Genomic DNA, 16412 nt, shown 5'->3' on the forward strand with positions numbered 1-16412 from the left:
TATATATATGCACACACACACACACACTATATATATATATATATATATATATATATATATACTACTTTACATAAGGCATGCACACACTTTGAGGATGGAGTTTGCTCCTTAGCAGAAACAACAAAGCCACATGGCCTATTCCCTCATCCATAAAAATTTATGACGAGTGTAATGGCTTCCTAGGCTTAAATGGCCATAAATAATATTTTCAGCAGCCTCCTAGCCTAGCTTGCTAGAATTTCACTCTGAATTGGGAAGAAGTTGCTGCTTACCTGAGATGACATGGCTTTTCTTCATCCAGGGGTAGACTATTGCAGGCTGCTTGGAAAGACTTCCATTTTTAGGGTGCTGTTGTTGGCTGCAGGGTCTGGAGATCTGGGCAGGAGCTGGGCAGGGTTCCTCAGGAGCAGGGAAAGGGTTCTGTGGTTCCTGCCCATGGTGACCCCGTGGCTGCAATGCAGAAGAGCCTTGTGCATGGTGGCTACAGCTGAAGGAGGACTCATCGCTGTAGTTTGGCCGGGAGGTGAAGATAGCTGGATGCTGGTTATAGTCAGAGCCCTGCTGGGAGCTGTAGAAATCAGGGGCTTGCTCTGCTAGGTAGCTGCTCTGCACATACTCCTCGCATGGAGGGAATTTAGGATCCACATACTTAGAGTTTACCATATAAGAACTCATGGCCATTAATTTCTCAGGATAGAAAATACTAATTTTTCTGCTCTTGTCTTTTTTTTCTTGCCTCCATAGAGCCCTCCTACTTGCTGTCAACTGAATAAAGTTAGGAGGCCATGTGACCAGGCCAGCCAATCACAGAGCAGGAAGTTTATCACTGGATTTTAATTGTAGCTCATAATTTTCAGAAAATAACAAAATAATATTGATTTAATTGGACCATTATGAACATTCCATCCCCTCTCCTGTTCTTAATCACACACTGCATGTAGTGCAAGAAGGTCTTCCCTGATGCTTATTATAGAACTGCATAGAATGACTAATTAGTATTACAAAAAATCATCTTTTTACATAGATGATAACTCATATGTTAAGAGAATCTGTCACAATCTGAGCTTTTAAAACAGATAAAGATTGTGTATCTGTGATCTAATGTGAGAAGGGAGAGAGAGAGAGAGAGAGAGAGTACCTTATGTTGTCAGGGGGACATCAGGGGCTCTATAATATGTACAATGGACCTGTCTTGCCTTTGTCTTTCAAGGGGTCATCCAAAAGTTACCAGAATCAAGTCAGGTTGAAAATAAATTAGATAATCAGTAACTTGTGGTTTACTTTTCACAGGGTTCAATAAATTAAAAGGCAATTATTTCATATTCACCGAGATTTCTCCAAATTTAATTTTATATTGAAGGTTCTTGAAGTTTTGTAATTTGTATAAGGCAATTGGAGCATAAATCCGCCCACAATACATTAATATGGTTTAAACTCTGCAACTCTGCAGAAAATGATTATTATACAGCATTCAACTAAAGTACAAGACAAACATATAGAAAGGTTAGGTATATATGGGTATAATAGGAGTTACATGATCAATGTACATGTATTAGGGGGTAGATAGTATACAGAATGGGGGTCAGATAGTACATTTATAATAGGGGTGAAGGTATATATGAAAAGGCTAACTGTATGGATAGTCAAAGTATATCATATATATGATAGCTTAAGGAATGAATGTATATGATCTATATATATATATATATATATATATATATATATATATATATATAAAATCTCTCTCTCTCTCTCTCTCTCTCTCTCTCTATATATATATATATATATATATATATATAGTGGATATAGTGTATAATAGGGGACAGACATGATCTTAAGCACCAAAACTGGAAGAAATATTGGCTATAGACTGAATGGAAATGATTTTGACAGTGAATATGTGATTATTATTCTCATATTTAGTGACTCGCAATGAACTGTAACTATTCAAGGTGAAGTCGAAGTTTTTGCATCGACCATATATTCCCCTAGAATCGAATCTGTGACTATGTAGACACCACACAAATTCGGTTCTACAGGGTACATATAGACAACGTATAGAAAGTCCTTCTACCTAGCAGGGAAGTGTTCTAGAAATCACCTATAAATTACATATATGGCAAGAAAGATGGCAGGTATGAGGAAAGTACAAAGGGACAAGGTGGTGTATATATATATATATATATATATATATATATATATATATAAATATAATTTTTAGGACTATATGCATGTATTACATATATTTTATGTATCTAGCTAAAAAAAGCTTTAATGTAAATAAAAATAAAATAAACCTTAAAATCATAGCAGATAACCTGACTCTTCTATTGATCTCCACACTTCTTGAAATTCCTATTAAAATGACCTTATATTCTGTACAGGTTGTTTACTGGACAATTAAATGCTACTATGATCCTCAAAATCCCAAAACAAGACAGTATTTAATCGCAAAGCTGTAAATATCTACTACTACTACAATATCTTGACCCCCGAAATGCAAACAATGATGTCGTTAGATACAATGTAAAACCGTAAACATAAAGAATAGCACCTGCAGATGCAGCAGAGCCAAGGTGGTAAATGCACCAAAGTTGAGATTATTATTTATAAAAAAAAATCCCCATATCTCAACGTGATATTATGATGTATTTTTGCTTTTAATATTGAAACTTTATGCTCATTCCATAAATCACCAGGATCATTCAGTCCTACCATATCTATATCTACATAACCTAGAAACAGACACCCAGAAAGCACACAATAATACTATCTCATAGAAAAAAGACAAATATAGTATATGTATAAATATATATATATATATATATATATATATATATATATACACACACACATACACACACAAACACAATTCAAGACAAAAATAGAATACTATGAAACTATATCATCGACCTACATCCAACAACTGTATAATATCAGTGTGTGGAAATGTCACAATATTTCAGTGGACAATCATTATCTATGAATACGAACATAAATATACAGAGAGCCTTACATACCAGTCAAGTTTCTGGTGAGAAGCCAACCTTTGCACTATGCCCAGAAATGAGTGTGGTAGCGTTTATGGTGAAGAGCAGGTCAGAGGGCATTAGCAAACATATCCCAAAGTTTCATTATTTTTAGTGCTAGACAGTCACACAACAGAGGACAAAAGTTCACGATGTGTTCCTGACCCATGTGCAAACTCAGTGTCCACCCCTCTGCAGTAAGGCAAAAATCTTTAAAATTCCAACCATGAAGTCCTCCAAATTTGAGCCCAGCTTCACTTTATGTTAGGTAAGTGCTTTATGTCTAATGTGTATTATTTTTAGCATTTTAGGTTTTATAGCCTATTCTGATGCAATTATAGTTCAGAGTTAAAAATACATTATTATATTTGGAGGCATATTTACTGTGTGTGTGTGTGTGTGTGTATAGTGACATAGATAGAGATAGATAGATAGATAGATAGATAGATAGATAGATAGAAGATAAATAAATATTAGATAGATATGAGATAGATAGATAGATAGATAATATAATGTATTTATCTCATATCTATAATCCGTATATTTTCTATCTTATTTATGTCTTTTTATCTATTATCTATCTATCTATCTATCTATCTATCTATCTCATATTTATCTATTTCCTATCTATCTATCTATCTATCTATCTATCTATCTATCTATCTATCTATCTATCTATCTATCTATCCATCTATCTGCGCACACCTACTTTCTTTTACATCTAGACATTTATTTTCTATAATATAAAGTATGTAGTATGTGTAATCTAAAAGACCTTTGTATCTGTAACTCACAATTATTGTACTTATTACATGTTTAACTTGAACTTTTTCTCTAGAATTTTGCTCACCCTACTTTTTGCTATCAGCTAGCAGTGAGCTGACATTTTCATATTAGTTAGACGTTGTGACCTGCATTTCACCTTATGGGAAGACTTGCTCAGACAGGTCAAAGCCACAGAGTTATTGATGAACAAAAGCGTTAAATATTCACCTCCTGCTCCACTGCCCATAGAGCTGCTTTTGATCTAACCTCTTTTTCTGGGACCTAATTCATAGAAAAATGTATTATTCAATGTTTTATGTATTAAGATTCATTCCCTGTCACCGATGAAGATTTGAGATGCACAAGTCAGGTGGGGGCCTCAGTGACATGAAATAAGTGATCACATAATGAGAAATATATGACATTTCTATATTCATATTTGCATTCGTTTTTCTTAAAAAGGATATGTATAGAAAAACGACAACAATTTTAATTAGGTGAAGGAAGCAGAAAGAAACGAATATCGTATGTTAAATATCACTGTCCAGGTGGGTCCAATTTATAAGTATATATCGTGCAATTAAAATAAAAAATGAAAGCTAAAAATAATAAAAATGAAAGCTGTCCTCAATGCACTGTAGAAAATATCCCTAGAAATCAGCTAATCCCGTTGTAAAGGTGCAGAAATGCAGCAGAGACTTTCCTACTATTTATGCACTTAAAACACGCAGGTCCTAATCCATTTACATTAATTCGAGCTATGCATCTGTCCTATACTGAATATCATCACTCCTAACTGTGGGAGGCGCTATACAGTACAACAGACCAACAGGCAACGACTTATACTTCATTCAAAATCCAGTAAGACAGACATCTGGAAAATGTCCAGAATCAATAAAAGTCTTCCATATGATTACATCACTTCCAGTCAATACTGTACCCCATCAAAGAGTCCAGCCATATGTTATCATATAAAGTCCCAGAATGTACCAAGCTCATTTACATCCTCAATTGCCACCAAGTAATTCAATACCCACACCAACCATCTTAGAAACCCCGAAACTATGTAATGCCTAAACAAGCTCGAGATTCCAAACAATCACATTAACATATATCATCACACATACATTGTATCACTTTGATACATAATACATTCCATCTTTTGTATTGATACATAATGTCACACTTGATACATTTTCTAATAGACAGAATTCTCTGGCAAATCGCACTGTATATGTATGAGAGCTTTATACTTACCCAACATGTCGATTCATGATGTGTAATAACCTGTTGCCAAACAAACAAAACAATGAATAAATCTAGTGTAACATGAGCATTGCAACAAAGGGTTAACAATGTAACAATATTAACATGAACTATATAACATAACATAAAATATACAATAATTATCACGAGGATTGCTAGCAGCAACATCATAAGCTGCCATTTATATGCACATTGCTCTCATTCGTTTAGTTCCATAAAATTGCCTCCAAGTTCACAGTTGAACCTGATCAGACATGATCACTGATGCTGAAGGTAGAACCTATATATATGACACAGAAACATCACTTGCTCCTTTAGAGGGTCATGTATTTCATGGTAAAGTAAAGCAAGACCATCACAAGCACTTGTGTCTCCTGCTTCTGCTCCCACATCAAGCCCAGGATTACATGGAGAATCACTTACTTTCTATTCTTTCCTCTTTTTTTCCTTCTCCTTCTTCTTGTAAAAGTGGATCCAGCAGATAGAAAGGCTTCAAGAGATCCAGGCAGAATGATCCTTTCTAAACACTGATCCTTATTACTACATGCAGGAACACAACGCATCTGCACTTGTATGCTGTTAAACTAATTTATGGTGGGAATTATATTTTAGCTTGTCAACTCTCAAGCCATAAAACAAAGTTTATTGGAATCACGTGTTCTCATCCAGCCAGTCAGGACTCATCTCAGTGGAACCATAAATAACCATCAGCTTTAAACTTCTATTCACTAGATTGAGATTCCCAGAAGTCTCTAATAGTAACACCAAATAAAAGAAGGAATATTTAAAAAGTGAAAGTTCTACTGCAGTGCAGATCATACAGAGCCAAGTGTAAGCTTCAGGGGAGGACTATCATACATACATGCTAAGAAGCTAGGATAGAAAGATAAATAGATAGATAAACGGAAAGATTACATAGACAGAAAGAGAAAGATTAGATAGATAGATAGATAGATAGATAGATAGATATTAGATATATGTTAGTTAGATAGATAGATAGATAGATAGATAGATAGATAGATAGATAGGCATATTTCTGGCTTATAACCTTATTTATAAATACATGCAAACAGAAGAAAGAATATTTGTTATATCTGTTTTAGAAATTCATGAATTAATATTTTGTGTATTTTCCTAAAGATTTTTTTCTGGGAATATATATATATATCTGTGTTTTTCTTGTTTCTCATTTTTTTTCATTATCTTTTATTTCCTCCATGCAGGACCAGCAATATTGAAGATAGGAATCTGAGGAAGAATGCAGCCTTAAGGGAAATGCATGGGGCAAATGGGCTTTTTCTTAGTGCTTTAGGTGTCAATTGTAATTTACAAGCCAACAAACTGTTTACAGCTTCTAGTAGTGAGAAGATCTTTGAACTTTGGACGCTGGGAGGACTCTGGTGTAAAGTCATAAAACAAAATAGTGTGAATACCCAAGGTTTCACAAGAATGAATTTGGAGGGCAAGTGTGAAGGAAGAGACCCCAGGATACAGAAGAAGCACAATTTATCACACAATCCAGAAGCACCATATGTGAGGCTGAAAAGGGATCTCAATTATGATCCAGGAAATATATACCTCCAGTAACTAGATCTGAAAAATATACATTTTGAGGCATTCATTACCCTTTATAATTAGATGTTAGGCACTTTGATACATTATGGACAGTTTACACTTGAGGCTGAGCATAGATTTTTTATTTTTTCTTCACTAATTGGACCCGTTTGTTCAGTGGGTTTGTGAATATAAATTAAGCATTATAATTTTATGGAATTTGGGCTAAATTCAAGATTATATCTAAATATTTTTTTCTATGAAGCAATCCATTAATTGCCTGTTGTAGCCTCCACGAGTTTGCATATGCATGCATAATTCATAGCCTGGGTTTCCTCTGTGATTGAGGGGCATGAATAGTATAGTTATAGATCTCATCCTACATATTTTATTTATCAAGTTCACAGGTCTCAGTGTTTGCAGCTTTTTATTTTCCCTCCTTGCTCTCTCTCTCTACATAAAATCATTTAGTAGATGAAGAGTATTATTTCCTATGAAAGGTATTGGGATTAATGTATGTAATACTGTTTGAAGACAACTTTGCAAATAGGCAAAGCAGGTGCATTATTTCACTGGTGCATTAATTCTTGTCAGCAAAAGAGCTGCATTTTCAGCTATCTGTCATACACCATTATATACATACATTTCTGCATTGTAACAGTACATGGCAGAAGCTTCTTCTACAGGTATCATTGAGCGGTTAAACTGATGCTAAGATATTAAAATACTTGGCTGAGTCTTGCATGAGTCTTAAAGATAATGAATACAAGACATTAGCTGAGATCACGTGCTTCCTATCCCCCCCCCCCCCCCCCCCAGGTTAACCAAAGGGCAAGTCACACAGTAATTCACAGAATACAAGAGACTTGTCCAACAGCGCCTTCCTATGGGCACAAAAGGGAACTACACCATAAAACAACAGTCACTTGAACTTCAGTACATCTTTGACTTTACTCAAGGATTTGCTTGATTTTTGTAACCATTCCCTCTGCAAAGAAATTCAGGTATGAAAACTTTCATTGCTCTGAACAGTAATTGTTGAGCATGAATGCCAATAGATCTCAGTGATGATTTCCTTTAATAGTTCAGTTTATAGTTAAGTTATGTGTCTCATAAAAAATTCAATTTGAACCATTTATTGTAAAATATAACACAGTTATCAGTGGATGCTCTTACAGCCTACTTACAGCTTTCTATGTTTTGGACTACTTTTATTTTGCTCTTAGCTCCCATATGTGTCCTTGGGTATTTGGACACTTTGGGCCAGATTTATCATTAGCTGAAGTCAAAATAATGGAGTGAAAAAGTCAAAAAAAATTGCGCAAACGCTAAAACTGCGCAAAAATTTGCGACTTTTATTGGCTTTGCGCTATGCTCGCCAGTTTTCTGAAAATGGGCGTCTTTTCTTATGTAAATGAATCTCTAGACAGATTTACTATTGCGACAATTTAAAAAGTTGCAAAAAAATTACGCAATTTCACTCCAGTGAGGACCATGCTTATCTTATGTGACTTTTTAATAGAACATGCGACTTTTTCGGAAAGACGTGCGACTTTTGTAAAGCGCTTACTGAAGGATAAACTCCTACGTCAAACCACATTTATCACAGTAATTATGAACCATTAATAATAAGTGACTTTGGACATATGTAAAAAGTGGTGTAAGATGTAAGTGTAAATGATAAATGTGGCCCAAATTAGTATGACATTTGTAGTTTGTGTTTGTGAAATAGATGTGGTTTTTCAGATGCACCAAGTGCTACAAAAAAATTCTCCACCGCTTGTCTTTTTGGAAAAATATTTTGTGAACCAGCACAGTTACGACCGGCCATTGGTCATTAGAGTGCTCTGTTTTCCCTAACAGGTGTGTGCCATGCTGGAGGTAATACAAAGCATGGCAACATTACACGAGGGTTGCCCTTTAGCATTCCAACTAAGGGCAAAGTAGAAGGAGGGACAAGTCTGATCCCCTGCCAAAATGCACTAAATTAGAAGACAGGTTAAGTAGTCCAAGGCTGTTCAACTAACTGGAACATACTGGCTTGACAATGTCTGTTAGATGGGTACAATGGATTCATATGTGCTGTATGTTATCCCCATCCAGTTGGGTGTCAAAATCAAAGGTTTCAAGGCCCACCTCCTCTGGTGTTAATTCCAGACACTTTGTGATAAAAAAAAAAAAACGGCACATCGGATTCTCCTTCAACTTTTATATAGAAAGGTGAGACTAGTAATTTAATTATCTAATTTAATTAAATACAAAATAAATTCCAATTCATATGAATGTGATCCTGTAAAAAATTAAATTATAAACAAATATGTATAGACCTGAGAATTTGCTTATACATGGAGCTCTACAGGTTATGGATTTGGGAGAAGAAATGCTGCTGCACTCGATGTCCTCAATGCAAATGATATTTTTTTTGTCCAAGAATGCAACGTTTCGACTACAATGAGTCTTTTCAAGCAGAGTGATCAATCTGCTTTAAAAAACTCACTGCATTTGAAACTTTGGTCAATAAATTGGGAATTGCATTGAAGACATTGAGTGCTGCAGAATCCTCCCAAATCCTTGATTGTTAGGGGCCTGCTGGGCTAAGGCCTAATACTGCTGGCACCCCCACTTTATTGACTGTCCAATTTGGACCTAACAGTAATGCTGCTTAATTTTGGATAGCTCCACAGGATATTCCACTAGGCCCAATGAACATGTACAAATAACTTTGATGATTTCTTTTTTTCTCTCAGTCTGATTTATCAGAGTCATTATGAACTATGACAATAACGTTTATACATTTTACAAATTCCACATAAAACAAAGGGAGTATTCTCTACACTTCAAGGGTAATATGTGAGGTTTAATGTTGGAAACAGAATGTGAGAATGTGGTATAGTATATTATAATACAATGGACTGTGTATGAATGTTAGGGCTTACAAAAAGCGGAGGAGATGCCTTAAGTATCTGAGAAAGTTACTTGCATCTTCTCACCTGTGCCCAAAAATTATGTTCTGGATTGGTATAATTAATGATTGTAAGTGTAACCAATTCACAAATGGACTGAGTCTTTGTACTTCCATATAATTGGTGGGCACCCGTATACATCTCCTACACAATGATCCACTGATTTTGCAATAAGAAAGAATAATATGATCTTTATACTACATCTCAAGCCTATACTATATATTTACTGTGTCTATGGGACAGTGTGTGTGTGTGTGGGGGGGGGGGAACAGAATGCTAAATACTCATATACCTTCTCCCTTATAGACAGTCAAGTCACATTATTATGACCATCAGCTAATATCCAGAGTAACCCCCCCTGGTAGGTTGTCACAGGTATACGGAGCCATGCTGACTGCAGTGTATCCCAGAGCTGCTGGAGGGGGCATCAGGGAGGATACATAGAGCGAACACAACGATTGATGTGGTCCCACAGATGCTCAATTGGGTTCAAGTTAGGGGAATTAGGGGGACAGGGTAGTACTTGGAAGTCTTGATTATGTTCTTGCAACCAATGTCAGACATTTCCAGCCTTGTGACATGAGCAATGATCTCACCTGCTCCAGGGAAGACAACCAGCATGTATGGGTGTACATTATCTGCAAGATAGACTTATACCCAAATCAGATAGACCTATATCCAAATCAGGAGAATGCCTGCCACGTTGAGGAATGGGGCCGTAGAATGCCACAAGAACATTCCCCAGACCATAATGCTGCTACCATCAGCTTGTGTTCTTCCAGCAATGGTTGCAGGGTCTTTGTTCTCTGATGTTTCTCGTCAGACTCGCCAACGTCCATCCATTCGATGAAGCAGAAAATGTGAATCATCGGAGAAGGAAACACTTTGCTGAGGCAAGTTCATTAGCAGAGGTGAAGTGAACATCCGTCTGCTTTGGAGCCCCATACACAGTAGGGTTCACTGATCTGTTGTTTTAGACATGTCTGCTAGCTCCCTGGTTCATTTTCGTGGTGAGCTGCTCCACTGTAGCATGCCTGTTTGCCCTCTTGCACCTTCGTAGCAGACATTCACCTCTCACATCAATGGTATGTGGTGCTCCACAGTTTCCCTTTGCTTATTTGCTGTGGTGCCATTTGTCTACTCATGATACCCTTTCACCAAGGCAGCAGCGAACAGTTTACAGTTTCAGAAATACTGCTACCCTTGGCCCAACAGCCAATATTCATCCCATTTTGCAATTCTCATAAATCACCCCTGTTACCCATGACAGCAAAGAGTGATATGTGTGCAGACAGCCTATCGCACACCTTATATACCCACCAAGCCAGCTCACCACACTTGACTTCCTCCATGAGCTATGCGCTGCTGATGCTGAACCTAGGAAGTGGTCATAATAATGGGACTTGACTGTGTATAAAGTGAAAGGTACCCTATTGGGAACCAAGTTTGCAGATCATTGCTCATCAATTAGGGTTCTTTACTTTTAGAAGTGAACTCTCATACAGCGATTAGTGATTAAAAGGTGAAAGGTGTTAAAAGAGTGTGGGCTTCTTATTTCCCTGGGCACTTGAAAGCAGTACCCTTGTATTGCCTGCTTTATATATAATCATATGTTTCAATTAGTTGTCATAATGACTTATTTGTGCATTCATATTTTATTCTGAAAGTTAGAGAACACATAGGAAAGGTGATGTGGCAAACTAGTAGATATTTAGAATTCATAGAAATGTACAATAACTTAACATAGTGAAAGTTTAATAAAATTAACTACCTTTTTTTGGTCGTGATCTAAGTTATCGAACTTTTCTTAAATGAACACTAAGCAAATTCACAAAAAATATCCCAGCACTTCTTTCTTTAATCCTTTGCTCCTATTTTGTCTAACCTACAATAAAGACTAAGAAAATATAAGAAATGTATTCTCTTCTCTGTATGCGTCATTTATCTCCTCCTGCTCCTCACTGTTTGTAATGTAAGACAACTGGCTGCAGCAGGAGCCTCCCTTCTCTGTTCTGCCTGCAGTAGGACATAAAGTTAATCAAGCCATGCCCCTTGACTAAACCCTTCCCCCAAAATAGGAAAAACAGCTGGAATTTAACTCTTGTTCTATGCAGGATTGGTTCAAAACTGATTGTTTAAGGGACAGAAAATAATTCAGACTTGCAAACAGTGTAAGTTTATCATTAGTTTCCTTTTATCATTTATTTCTTAGGTTAGGTTTAGGTCTTATTTTAATTTTGATGCCCTTCTGTAAAAATAAATGTCTTACAGGTAAAAATAATCAACCAAAACCCCTAAGCCTAGTACAATGCAAAAATGTCTTGTCAACTTTCAGGACTCCCTTATTTCAGTTCTACATCTGCATGGCTTTTCTATGTTCCCCCACGTGTTGCCATGGGTTTCTTACAGGTACTCTGGTTTCTTCCCACACCCCTAAGACATGCTGGCAGAGAATGTAGATTGCAAGCTCCATTGAGGACAGGCAGTATTGATAAGGTCTGTAAAGCGCTCCAGAATAAGTTGGCACTATATAAGCGAATAAAATAAATAAAAATAAATACAATTGTAACACATTGAATCTGCCCCTTAAAGGGGGTATCCCATCAGGGTAAGCAATGCCCATAAACCATAGTAGGGGATAATAATTTCATAAAGGGAGTCCTCTACTCAGGACCTCCCTTTATTAGCAAGAATTATCTCTCACTCTAGAGAACTTAGCAGAACCATGTATTACATAGTACTTATTGATTTAAATAGGAGTCATGTATTATTACATTTTCCTTGTAGGGTTGCCGAGCTGATCATAATGGTCTTGTTGCAGGAGCCTCTTTTGATCATCTGTTATCACCAGAAGTTCCAGCAGGACCCATGTTGATCAGCTTCCCAACAGTGAGATGCCAAACAAAATAGGACAACATGCTTAATAATTTATCAAAACCACACAGTACGATGATGCTACCTGACTTAAAGGGGTTTTCCCATGAATATTATTCTACATTTTTAAAACCAGCACCTGGATCTCAATATTTTTGCAATTACAGGTAATTAAACATTTAGTATAGGCGCTGAGTTATTCATTGAAATCTATGTGTTTAGTGCCACCTGCTGTTTGCTCTTTTTCTAATTCCTCTGTCCTGCTCATTGAGATGGAAGCACATGCTCAGTTCCATGAGAAACAACATTCCCACTTAGCTGCCAGCTTGAAATAAATCTAGTAGACTAGTTGGGCCAATGAATGTGGAGATCTCTAGATCTATTTGAGGTACAGGGCTGGTTCTGGTTTGTTAGAAAGAGATTGTCATGTACTATATATGATGTCCGATTTTCTTTTTTTACATTAAAGATGTGATAAACCCTTTAAATTGGATTTAAAGATCTTGGGGCTGGTATGACTCATAATTCATGGCTGTTCAGTACCTCAGTGCAAAAGCACACTTTGTTACAATTTCAGGTGCTAAGAATGCTGCCAATTCCAAATTCATAACTTGGATATGGGAATGAAATGAACAAGAATTTAATGTGCTTGACTTCCACACTGGATCCTCAGTTTGGAAATTCATATCTGAATTATAAAATTGGATTTGACAGAATTGAGTTGTTTTTTGTTTTGTTTAGTTTTTTTTTTTACATATTTGTTATTCAATTCACAATAGTATCTAAACTGGCTTATGTATGAAGAATTAGGTTTCCATTCTGAAAAGAGGAAGTAACTATACCACAAAGGATTTACCTAGCTTAGTACCAACCCAGTGGAGCAGCCTAAAGGCCCCATCACATATGGTGACCCCGCTCAGTATCTCTCTGGCATGGTGCAGAACAGACCCCTTGGTTTTCTATGGGATTGTTCATTTTAATTCGGTGTATCAGTTGTGATGTCTGATGTCAAAAAGGGATGGACAGAGAAATGCTGCATGCTGCATTTTTCTGCCCAGCGCTGTCAGTCTATGGATGCCTAACTTGTGTACGTTTGTGCACAGACATATATATATATATCAGTTGTGTCCGGCTCCACTAAAATACTGGCTGGACACAACTGATATATACGTGCACCCAGCCTTAGGCTAGCACTACTCACTAGATAGCTGTTGGCTGAATGCTTGTTTGGTTGACTCTCCATATACATCGATGCTTAAATAGGAGATGTCCCCTCTCATGACATGTCTGTCTTAGTTACTGCTTGCATTCCCCATGTAATAACAATTCAGGAACATCTATTCTTATGACGCTGTGTTGTGCCATTCCTCTATTATTCTTTCTAGATGTTTACAAATAAATTGCCAGCAGTCTACAGTAAAGGTATTGCTGCATGTTACCAGTAGCGTGTGAGCCTTACTAAATCAGTGTCCAATCCCTGCTGCTGGTGTCCGATGGTGCAGGGACCCCCCCCCCCCCCCCAAACTGGTAACACCCATCTGTATCTTTACTGCAAGCTGCTAGCAATTCATTCATAAACTTGTAGTAGAAATAACAAAGGAATTCTATAACATAAAGTCATACGAATAGATGCTCTAGAATTATTACATGGGGGATAGAAGAGGTTCTCTTTAGTAGGAAGAGGGGAATGTGCAGCTGCCATACACTTCTGGCAGAGGATTATCTCCCCTTAGAACAAAAGGATTGGGCAGGTTTTAATCTAACAGCCATAAGGGGAGAGTATGGACACACCCAAACACATTAGATCATCAGCAGGTCCTGGCAAAATAATAATAATTATATCATTATAACAGTATATCACTATTTTTAACGATTGTGCTGCTGAAAGCAATATTGCTGTCAGGATCACTATTGGTACATATAAATGCTGCTTGCAGCGACATTTACATTTCCAATACGAATAGCTCTCACAACTGAATTATTCCTTCTGAGAAGACACCCACCCCACTGATCATATGACAATCATGGATTCAGCTTATTTTGCCTCTGGTAAAACAGATATTACTGGTGGAATCTCTGTGCCGCCTCTCATTTTCCCATCAGCAGCCACAGTAGGAGAAATGACTGGCCATGTGATACGTGTCTGGATCAAGTCCCCAGTCTGGCAGCTGTTTTTCTAACAGCTCTCCACTCTAGCTCATAGAGAAAAGTAACAAGTCTACTATATAGGCATACAGTTGCCATAATGGAACATGTGCAATTTTTAAAGGGATTCTCCAGGAATGATTTTAAATGGCCGCCAGTGACCTGCCCTAGAATGTGAGCAGGACTGGTTGCCTCCACTTGCAGAGCTGCCTAGGAGGGTGAGGGGTCGGGATCTCACTACATGCCACCCTGCTCTACAATAGATAGTAATTATCTACATTTGATATGCTGTCATGGCTGAGCAGCCTGACAGGAGCACTCACCAGTAAGTAGTATATGCAGGTGCCAGAGCATAATATATAGTGAGGCCCCACCTCCTTATATAAGTTACGATACGAGTCATGATAACTGCAAACAATTGTACACATATAAATATGTCAAAAGCCACAAAATCTTCATTGTTTTTCTTGTTTGGCAGCCAACATTTTTAACATGTCTGCTAAGTTTTGATTTGAAACAATCAGATTATTTACAAGCAACTGTATTGCTATTAGTGGACATGGTTGGAATAAATCAGTTCACATAACATTATATTGTACAAATTCACCTTTAAAATGGTTCTACCATTAGTTAAAAGTCAACCTAAGGAGGGCCAGTCTACTCTCTTAAAATGTTTGTTTCAGTAAACACATGTAACCCCCATGAAATAGCAATTATGGATCATAGTTTTACACAAATTTGCACTGACAAAATTGACAGCTGGGCGGTACAATTCTCCTTTTCAAAGAGGTGTGTCCCTACACTGTCAGCACTGATGTAGGAACGCACCTCCAAATGGTATCACATACCTCCAAATGGTATCTCCCAGCTGTCAGTTTATTAATAAAATTCTATCAAGAATAAAAAAAAAAGGAATGGCACAACAAAGAGGCCAACATTTACTAAAGTGGCTGCACCTAGCATTTGTCTTGAAATGTGCCAAAAGGTGGCACAATCTAGTACATTTTGGTTTTAGACCTATTTATGAAGCAAGCGTGGCAAAAAAAATAATACACCACGCCTAGTTCGCCAAAGAGGGTGTGACTTAGTGGGAAAGGCATGTGACAGTGCTAAAGGGGTGTGGTCTAAAAAGTGGAAAAGTGGGTGTGGGCAAAGATGCAAGAATTTGCACCAAAATTTTGTCATAAAGTAAGCTAACGTTACATGTAAATTAATTGATATAAGAAAAGCAACAGATGCTTTAGATTAGTTATTTCATAGAAAATGCAATTATTTACTTAGGGTACTTTCACACTTGCGGCAGAGTGATCCGGCAAGCAGTTCTGTCGCCTGCCGGATCCGTCAAAACGTATGCCAACTGGCATTTGTAAGACTGATCAGGATCCTGATCCATCTTACAAATGCATTGAAATGTCGGATCCGTCTTTCCGGTGTTATCCGGAAAAACGGATCCAGCATTTATTTTTTTCACCTTTTTTTTCGGTCTGCGCATGCGCAGACCGGAAGGATGGATCCGGGATTTTGAATGCCGGATCCGGCACTAATACATTATTTTGGAAAAAATGCTACATGCTACATTCATTTGTATGGGAGTTCCGGAAATAGCTGAGCAGTGTACTCAGTTGTCTCTGGAACTCCCCTAGAGATGAATGGAATGGCAATTTGCATGTTCAACCTGCCACTCCTTTCATTCTGGGGGGGGGGGGGCTCTGAGGGGTATGGAGTAGGGGGGCTCCTGTTCTCATGATCATGGGGGTCCCAGAATAATTTTTAATAGATAGATAGATAGATAGATAGATAGATAGATAGATAACAA

At 37.3% G+C, this 16412-nt stretch overlaps 2 protein-coding genes across 13 annotated transcripts in view; both read right to left on the reverse strand.

Moving 5' to 3' along the window:
- The window catches only part of HOXD4 (homeobox D4), a 3045-nt gene extending 1332 nt beyond the window's left edge, over positions 1-1713 (reverse strand). For both annotated transcript variants that reach the window (XR_005780479.1, XM_040440142.1), the window contains exon 1: positions 273-1713. Coding sequence is in view for 1 of the 2 variants with exons in the window: in XM_040440142.1 (XP_040296076.1) it covers positions 273-681 (409 nt within the window). In the remaining variant the exon portion in view is untranslated. The remainder of the gene's footprint in view (positions 1-272) is intronic.
- HOXD3 (homeobox D3) overlaps positions 1-16412 on the reverse strand; it is a 38123-nt gene that overhangs the window by 16969 nt on the left and 4742 nt on the right. For 6 of the 11 annotated variants that reach the window (XR_005780478.1, XM_040440130.1, XM_040440138.1 and 3 more), the window contains exon 2: positions 5052-5081. The gene's annotated coding sequence lies outside the window, so the exon portion shown is untranslated. Of the gene's footprint in view, positions 1-3413; positions 3430-4022; positions 4077-5051; positions 5082-5483; positions 5619-16412 lie in introns of those variants that run through there. The other 5 variants (XM_040440135.1, XM_040440131.1, XM_040440134.1 and 2 more) reach the window with 3 other exon arrangements.

This window comes from Bufo bufo, chromosome 7, assembly GCF_905171765.1.
Source record: "Bufo bufo chromosome 7, aBufBuf1.1, whole genome shotgun sequence".
Classification (NCBI taxonomy): Eukaryota; Metazoa; Chordata; class Amphibia; order Anura; family Bufonidae; genus Bufo; species Bufo bufo.